At 36.6% G+C, this 10,038-nt stretch overlaps 1 protein-coding gene across 1 annotated transcript in view; it reads right to left on the bottom strand.

The window, feature by feature from the left end:
• Window positions 1–4,484: 4,484 nt before the first annotated feature.
• LOC143342807 (uncharacterized) overlaps window positions 4,485–10,038 on the bottom strand; it is a 43,256-nt gene continuing 37,702 nt past the window's right edge. The window contains exon 3 of the mRNA XM_076767062.1: window positions 4,485–4,733. Within this exon, the coding sequence (XP_076623177.1) occupies window positions 4,485–4,733 (249 nt within the window). The remainder of the gene's footprint in view (window positions 4,734–10,038) is intronic.

The following is a 10,038-nucleotide window of genomic DNA, read 5'->3' as shown; positions in this document are numbered from 1 at the left end:
AAAATTAAAATGTTTTTTAAACCAACGATTTGTCTTCTATAAGTGGATTCGTGCTGTCGTACAAAGAATAACGAACTGCATCGATTAGAGTCGCAAAAAATATGATTTCATTTAAAAGTTTCATATATGTTGAGAAAACCTAACCTCAGATAATTTCCCGCCGCTGAAATTATTTAACTTTTGTCTGAAACATTTTTTATCATCATCGATAGCTGTTTGCTTAGAAATTAATCGTATTCCACTTAGCTGACCAGTGAAGATCCCCAGTTTGTATCTCTGACAAGGACACGTCTCCATTCCACTTATTTGACCAGGACTATGCACCGCTATATTCTACTTGGAGGGTATGAAAAATATAAAACCTCAGCGGTGTGCAATAATTTACTTGCGTTCTCGTGTCAAGTTTAGCTCGTCTCGGCGTTTAAACCGGTTTTATAATTGCTCGAGTTTCACTTGTTACACCGTCGGGTTTTCACATTTATCCGCAAACACTGCTTCACGCTCGTTAAACATTGACTACAGATCTCCGCCCACCGTCGCTCATTTAACCTTTATCATACGCATAGCTTAGAAAACAAGAAAGAAATGATAGTACGGGTAAAAAAGGGGGAAAAATGTTTACCGAGGTTACGTGGGCCGGCGAGGTTGGTTGGCGAGCACGCGACACCTTAGTTTAAACACGAGCGGAATGTAAAAACGTTAGCTTTTACAGAGAACAGCCTTTAAGGGAGACGTCAATTATTAACAACACGCGTCACTGATCGATATTCCGTTTTATCGTGCTCGTGTGTCTGCTATTGGTCACAGAAGATAACGCTTTATCGCTTTTAACGTGCTGAAATTGTCCGTTTGTTCGCTCCGTGAACGCTAATTCGTCGAAAACGTTGTTACCTGTGGCACGTAATTGCGTTAGGGAACCTTTCCGACGCAATAGCGATAGCTAAATGTGATCGAGTAAAGATAACTTGGAAAACCCAAAATAGCGTTTCCAATGCGCAATTATAATTTTCCGTTCGAAGAGACTACATTATAGATGTTGCAAGGCGCATTCGTAAGTAAACTTGTACGTAGAATATGCAAATTATACGTACAATACAGGGTGTCCCAGCATCAGTGGTACGACCAAGAAGGGGGCTATTCTACATAAAAAAACAAATCATACTTAGAATAAATAATAATATTTAATAATAAATTAGAATAAATAATTAGAATAAAATTTATTCATCTGAGGCTTTGTTGTTGAAAAAATTGATTTTGAATATTCACTGAGTATGTTGTGGAGGCCAAAATGAGACGAAAATCAAGAATATCAATTTCTTGATTGAGGCTTCGTTAAAAAGTTATTAAAAAATTATATTAAAATTTTTAAATCATTCATGGAAAAATTATTTTCGATTACGGGGGTTAATTTCAATCATTTTTTATGTATACACATACCCCCGAAATTCTATGCACTTTCGAGACAAAAATTCGAGCAGGTGCTGAAATTTTTCAGTGAAATTAAAAAATTTCAAATCGATTTAAAAAAATTATTTTTAGTTGCAGGAGTCGATTACAATCATTTTTGGTCATTACACGTACCTCCGAAATCTTACGCACTTTCGAGAAAAAAATTTCTTACCAAAAATATAATGTGAGGTCAGAAATGCTTCCCTGAAATTTCATGCGTATCTTTAAAATATCATAACTTTTGAAGGGATCGGGGGATTTTAATGTTTCTAAAGGTAAACAATGCGTATTTTAGTGAAGAATACGTAGAAATTCCAAGAATATTCGAAAAGTTGTTCCTTAACACCGTGAAGTGAGAAAAACCCCATAAAAATGGTTAAATTTTCCAAGGGCCATAACTCCTATAATAATGAATATATTTCAATGAAACTTTTTTTTGAAGTAGATCTCATGGGTACCTACAAAAAAGTATTAGACAACTTTTCTATAGAGCGTCAAACAAAATTAATAAAAATGAAAAACGAATTTTTAAGAAAATTCAAAGGGGGTAGGGTGCCTAATTTTTTCAACAAAATTTAAAAATTTCAAATCGTTCTGGGAAAATTATTTTTGTTTGCGGGAGTCAATTACAATAATTTTTGGTGATTAGACACACCCTCGAAATCCTATGCACTTTCGAGAAAAAAATTTCTATAACTTTTTAACAATACCTCAATCAACAATTTAGTATCCCTGGTTTTCGTCTTATTTTAACCTCTATATATAATAACACCCTGTATATATTTCAAAATATTGTAATTGATTTGTAGAACAATTGATATGTAAAAGGAAAACAGCTGGGAGAGGAGATCAATAATAACGTTGATGAAATAAAGGGTAACCATTACTTTTACTCAAGAGTTGGGTATTTATTTATTTATTAGCTAAATACTCTCGCAATAAGTGCATTTAAAAACGAATATTCTTATGAAACAAATCATCGATCGTACGAAGAAATCTATTGCAATGAAAAGGAATAGAATGCGGGCAAATATACAATTTTGGATAGAAAAATCATGCATTGTAATGCGGCACATTCAACTTTCCGTCTGCAAAATTCCATGCTGGAACTTCGATATCGCGTTCCATCGTCGCAAGACCCAACGACAGATCATTCCAGATAACGTAAAATATCAAAAGGTGAGGCGCCAGTGAAACAACGTAAGAGCCACGAGCATGAAAACACATTGCCTGTGAGGTTTCCGAAGGAAGAAACGAGAGAGTGTAAGGTTGCAATACCTGATGCCGAGTGAGACAGTGGCCTGGGAATAAGTTATGAACTCTATGCATTTTAAATGACTAAATCTCTGGACCGAACGTACTCTTTGCTGGATTTTTCCGCGAGAAATGCATTATTGGCCTGACAATCTCTCTAGGCGCTGGAGCGCATGTTGTACGTGCAACGTTAACGCTCATCATGGTCTTCTGTTTTGTCCCTCGAAGTCGCGTTACCAATCTCTCCTTCGGATCGCTCCTGGCCTCTTTCTTCTCATTTTCGTACTTTCGAAATTAGTTTTCCTTCCAGTATTGTCCCACCACTAGAACTTTCCGGGAAAGTTTCCAGAGATTTCCAGGAAGACTTTAAAACATAATAGAACTACCACCGACACGCGTGTAAACTTGTCTAAGGGTAGTGAAATGAACGAGATACCGAAACGTGTCTCACGTATTCAAAATTTAATTTGGGGTCCCGAAGTCGCACAACACCCATGTCTCTGCGAGAAGGGAAACTTTTTTCCGTAGTCTTCGGATAGAATTCATCCATACCTCGGAATCAAGGAAGATCGTAAAAGAAAGTATGGAAAATAAATAGGAAAGACTTTCACGATCGCGAATACATTATTAGGAGCAATTTATACAGTTTATGTTGTATAGCAGTTTACGTCGTTTATAATTGTCCCTCGATACGGAAGACAGTTTCTACTTCGTCCTACACAAACAAGGCCAGCCTACATGTACAATCAGATACGGGCTCTATCCTACTTGTCTGATCATGTACGTCAGTCTCGTACTACTTGCTCGATTAGGCGCATACCCATTCCACTTATCCAACTATCGATGGCTCCACTATTCGCACATGGCTCAGAATGGCCATTCTGCATGCTGTATGGGCCACGATTCTATTCCCTTAGTCTGATCAAGATTAACCGTGTACTACTTGTATCGTCACATTGGGACTATACTACTTGTCTGATTTGACACATCTATTCCACTTAAGTCGTGAACATGTGTTTCTTTTGTCTAAATACTACAAAAAGTAATTCAATTATCATTGACTGTATGTATAGTTTTTGACTAGAAAAATGATATCGAACAAGAATAATAGAAATTCGTTCAGTAATTTATCGTATTAGGTGTGTAATAAACGATATGTCACGCTAATACAAACTCTGGGTAAAGAACTTGTAAAAAATTTGCGTTAAAATTCTAACGATCCTGTACAATATAGTACGTCACTATTTCGAAAATGTTTCGAAAGAATTGTCATCAATGACAAATAAAATTTTCATCGGTCTAGTGCGATCAGTTTCATTTCCTTGGTATACGTATTTGTCAGATCTTTTTTACGGAAAAAGGTAAGTAACTGTGGCGTTGCGTCAGTGCGAGTTGGAAACTCGTGAGAATCGTAGGAGAGTAGAAAAGGAAAGGAGGAGGCGTATTTCGTCCGAGCCTGCTAGTGGACTCATCAGTAAGGCTTTCTAGCAGGTCTTGGCTTAGACGACTGGAATATTGGGAAGTCGTTCGAGGAATGTATATGTAGCAACCGAGGGGTTGGTCGAGCGCTTGTGAGAGCACGATCCCTCTGGTGGCGAGCATGGGAGGCGACGCCACATTACCCCCCTGCCAGTGCTAACGATACCGGATTAAGTCTACTATTTACAAGACTTATCCTTATTCCGTTCCTCTTGGATTTGTCGTCGTCGTCGTCTTCGTCTAGCGCCTCTATCTCAATTGACGATCTCTGGAGACTTTTGATCCTGGCTAGAACTTCGATTCTATTGCGCCGTAGGATATGCATGTGCTTCTGCTGCCGCGTGGTCGTTCTCTAATCGTCTGGCGTTATTAAGCCGTGGCGAGTCTTTCTCGTGCTTTACATTGCTGGAGCCATCGAACGCATATGCTGTGGCACCACCATGCGTGCTTACTACTGCTGCTGCTCCGAATCCTGCCAATCTGTGTCCTCCTGGAGACGACGACCTCGACAGGTAGATTTGGTCAGGACCGAGTTTTGTGAGTGAGAACCACTACCATGCGTACGTAGCTGTTCGCAGATTGCCGTTCTACGGACGGAACTTTAAACGTAAATAACTTTTTAACGAAGCCTCAATCAACAAATTGGTATTCTTGATTTTCGTCTTACTTTGGCCTCTAGAATCTCCCATTAAAATTTTTCCCAGGGGTGGCCGAACACCCTGTATGTACCCCTAAAAACCATACAACTTTTATCTGAAACATTTGTTTATGTTAGAATTTGGCGCTAATCCCCGGGTAAATGCGTGCGCGCGTTGACAGAGGGCAGGAGTGTTGCCGATTGTTTCTTGGTCGGTGTGCGGCGGTTTGACGATCTCCCCTTCCGGTCTTAGCGTCCGCCCGTGCAACACGTGTTTGTATCTTTGTAATCTCATACCGTACCGCGAAAGTAATCTAAGTTATCTATTTCCACTCAGGGTAGAACCGCGCCCTTACTTAATATATATATATCTAACAGTTTATATAACAATAATTTGTGAGTTATTTGAAGTTGTCATGTTACGAGACGCACCCTGTATTCACTCTTGTTGTTTTAGTAATGGGTTTAAGTCTATAGCTCTCATTATATTGGAAAATAGAATGATGATTCATCGTCCAATAAATTATTCGCTTAGATCTGTCGCTAGTATCGCATGGTCTGCCCGACAGCTTAAACCCATTGCTTGTTCGAAACTTGCATCACAACAAGTAAGTATCAGCGTCAGTAGAACGTTAGGGCGGTATTGGCCCTTGACAATGCCTACAGTAGAAATATTCTGTTCACTTTTTTTTATACAGGGTGTTCGGCCACCCCTGGGAAAAATTTTAATGGGAGATTCTAGAGGCCAAAATAAGACGAAAATCAAGAATACCAATTTGTTGATGGAGGCTTCGTTAAAAAGTTATTAACAATTAAATTAAAAAATTGCAAATCGTTTTGAAAAAATTATTTTCGGTTGCGGGGGTCAATTACAATTATTTTTGGTCATTACACATATCTCCGAAATCCTACGCATTTTTGAGAAAAAAATTCGTTTCCGAAAATCTAATTAGGTGCCTAAATTTTTCGACGAAAGAAAAAAAATTTCAAATCGTTCTAAAAAAATTATTTTCGGTTGCGGGGGTCAATTATAATCATTTTTGGTGAATACATATTCTTTCGAAATCCTTCACACTTTCTAGAAAAAAATTCGAGAAGGTGTGAAATTTTTCGACAAAATTAAAATATTTCAAATCGTTCTGAAAAAAATATTGTTAGCTGTGGGGATCAATTGCAATTATTTTTGGTGAATAGACATACCCCCGAAATCTTGCGCATTTTCGAGAAAAAAATTCAGTACGAATGGAACTTTAAACATTAATAACTTTTTAACGAAGCCTCCATCAACAAATTGGTATTCTTGATTTTCGTCTTATTTTAGCCTCTAAAAGCCGCCATTACAATTTTTCCCAGGGGTGGCCAAACATCCTGTATAGTCCAGGTCACGATATAACGAGCTCGTAAAATCGGGTAGGCGTCAAAGTAAAGATGTTTCAGCTACTGGGACAAGCGAATTGACAGAAATACGAGCAGATGATGACCTTAGACTATAGTCAGGGTCGTACGAAGAAATGTTTTATCCTGTATCGCCATTTTTAGAAAGTCATTTTTAGAGGTACTGTTACAGGTAAAGGTCTTACTCAGGTCTTTAATATCTTAATTTACCTGCTCATAATATATTATTAGAAAAATGGACGAGCATTCTTCTCAGGCACTGTATAGGTGTTCAGTCATCGCCTGCTGAGACAAGGGCTGTGAATGTTCGAGCTTGTCGGATTGTTTCGTAGTGTTGTCGCGATCATTGCATTATCGCTGAATGTCGAATGCATCGGTTCAATGTATCGTTTGTGCAATTGTATAAATCTTTCCAATTTGTTAGTCAATCGTGTCTGAGTTTATTATTATATTATTATTTCGTATCCTGACCTTATCGACATATATGCAGGTAGAAAATGGAAAAGATAGTGCAGTTAGAGTCACAGAAAGACACCCTCAAGTGCCACAGTACCAACTCTCAAGAGTTTAGTTTACGACCTTGCTATATCGTGGCCCGGACTATACCAAGAATATGCTTAATTTAGAAAGTCTTGTACAATTTGACTTTGTCTAGACAAGTTATTCAAATTAGCCACTGTACGGTGTTTCTATCGAACCCAGACCAACTACAATCCAATCCCGGTAAACGAATTCCGAAACCACCTTCTGCACAATTTAGACGGGTTGAAAAGTCAGAAGGTCCAAACACCGGTGAGCACGCCTCGAAAGCAAAGAAGCTGCACGCGAACACAACTTCGATAAAGTTCTCGCGATATTTCGCCGTGGGGTCTTGGAGGTACGGTTGAGTCGAGAGATCGAGGCGAGATCGAACAACGAAGCGATGACGGCGGAAGAGAAGGACGAGTGGTTAAAAGTTCCAGACGTAGAAAGGGAGGGAAGGACAAGTAAGAGAAAAAGGGGAAGAGAGGAAGGTAGTCGGCGCACGAACCGAACGATTTCTACTGCGAGCCGCGGTTCCCTTCGCCGGTTTAAGTCGAATCAATTGGAAAAGTTCGATTTCCCCTCGTTTGGAACCGCCGCGTTCCACGGGATCACCGCGACCTTCCCTTTGGTTTAAAGTAGCGATAGATCAGAGCACGTTTCCGCGTGGAAGACTACGAAAGCCCGAAACTTCGTCGCTTCACCGCGGCATCCGGTTCCTGTCCGCTTCCCGTTGGTCCGCTTTCTTTCTCGTGGAATCGCACGGCCGTTCGAGAAATTTCTACAGGGTCGGACGATTAACCCTTCGTGCACGCTTACTAGCCGATGTTTCCACAGGGAAAACCCGGGATTTTCTTGCGGACGAAAAGTATTTAGTGGAAAACGAGGAAAGGTACACATCGATCTGTTCGTTTGGAAATCATTTAGATTCATAGAATCTGAAAGAGAACCGTTACTATACCACGCAAATTAAGGGGGTATTCTAGTGAAGTGCATTTTCTTAAGGGGGCACACAGTGTGTCGCGTAAATGGGAATTCTGAATAAAAAGCATAGCTTCTAAAATAGTCTATTTTAAGACCTCTTACACTTTTTCTGAAGAGAATACAAAGATACATCAATTTATGCACAAAAATTATACATTTTTGTTAAAAAAATTGAAGGGACCTTGATTTTTTGTTGAATAAAAATTGTTTTGCTAATTTCTACTATTGCAATTTCTTGTTAAGTGATTGCTGTGTAACTTTTGTACGAAAAGTTTTTTGATTGGTTTAGAGGAAGTGCCTGAAATATAGTAGTGATCATTTCAAGTATATGGGTGTTCGGAAAGAAAATCATAACTTTGCATCTGTGTAATGTTTCTCCTTTATTTGTTTTTAAATAAAATATAAAATAGATACAGAAACAATTTCTTGTCTTGTAAATAAATAAAAGATCATTTTTTATTAGATTAATTCCGATTCTGATTCAGAGCAGGTATCAGTACTTGCAATAATGATTTTGATCATTTTCTCTGTTTCGGACAAATTCGAGCAGCTAATATTAGCGTTAAATTAAAGTTTATGTGGCCTAAATTAATATTCAAAAAATCATCGAGATATTATATTTTTTGGTAATTTTTTTTTAAACTCAATTCAAAGTTGATAAACATTTAACATAAAAAATTGGGACCAATTGTTAATATTATAAAAAGATTGTTTAGCATTTTGAAAGGTACTATAATACTGCACATAACTTGCAAAAATCAAATTAAAAACACAAATTTTCGGTAGATAGCCCATCTTTAAGTAAATGTACCGAAAATTGCAATAAATTTCTTGTATCATTTTCAACAATAAATTGTTAAATTCAGTAAAAGTTATGAATAGTGTTAAAAATCTACGTTCCTTTATTAACATTTTGGGATATAATGCCACACTGTGTGGCAGCTTAAGGGCATCTTTATTAATTTTTTTAAACTAAATGTTACATCTAAGTCTATAAATTATTTCTGCAATTTACTTAACTGTCCTTTGGAAATACAAAATAAATTTTCCAATAATTTTTATTGACTTTACATGTTTTTATGATGCCCACAATAAACATCTGTTTATATACTGGCGTAGATGATTGCAACTCTCAAGGTTGACTAAATCAAAAAAATCAAAAAGATTTTTATTTGGTAAGTCCCCTGTTATCGTTCGTGGCAAAATAATTAATTTATATTGGAAATTGATAAAATGGCGAAAGCTTAAATTAAAAATTGCGAAATTTTGTCATTTTTTCCGCAAACTTTTTAATAAAAGTATATGATATACTCATTATAAAAATATAATTTTGGTATGGGCGAGAGCTATTAATATGTGGAATAACGTGTAAAAATTTCAGAGCAATCGAACGTATAGTTTTTGAATATATAGTATTAGTTTAGAAACAGCAGGTGTCTCTTGACAAAAATTTCTACAATCCACAATACTTGACATTTATCTCTCAAAATTGTATTGTAAATATATTATTTCTTAAATATCTCAAATATATATACTTTCACAAAATAAAGTGAAAAAAAATTGATTTTTTTGAGGTCTCACATGAGATTACCCCCTTAAACTTTCTTCAGGAATTTTTTTCAAATATACTATAACACCTTTTGCAGTCAAATTTACAAGGTTTATTTTTACATGTTCCAGTGATATTTTAAAATTTTTTTAACAAAAAAAATTAAAATTGATTGCATTGCATACTCTCAAACATAGTTAAACATAGTCGCTCTTAAAAGAGGTCTGTTTGTTTGAAAGGAAAAAACGTGAGAGATTCTTAATTGGTATGAGTTTAGCTATAGCCAGTAGCAAAACAAAAGAAAGAAGTCGATAATTAAAAAAGAACAACACTTTGGAGTTCGATTATCGAATTTTTCATATTCTTTTTTTAAATTTCAGGGGCTTCAAATTAAATCTTAACAATTTCGGATTGAATATAGTACAAACTATAGTCATACATGTATTGTATGTGCACTTAAAATGTTAAGCTAATTGGTCAAGTAGATTTTAAGGTATCATGGGCACTGTTCTGGTAAACATATGTTGTTTCGAGAAAAACGCTTTTAATGTTTGGTATCCCTATAACAATGGCGTTGACAATCACGTCCTTTAAACAGCCTTCGTTAATTTTACGAGTTTAGGCATACAGTTTTACTGATATATTTTGTCAAAAGTTCACACTATAATAACCTTATACGTAACACCTTAAACGTGATTTGAAAGGACATTCATCGAAACTCAAATTCTGATAATTCTCCAAATAAACTTCCTAAAAAATATAATTTCAT

This window comes from Colletes latitarsis, chromosome 6, assembly GCF_051014445.1.
Source record: "Colletes latitarsis isolate SP2378_abdomen chromosome 6, iyColLati1, whole genome shotgun sequence".
NCBI lineage: Eukaryota > Metazoa > Arthropoda > Insecta > Hymenoptera > Colletidae > Colletes > Colletes latitarsis.
Note: the sequence above shows the minus strand (reverse complement) of the source record. Positions and strands in the feature narration are given on the sequence as shown.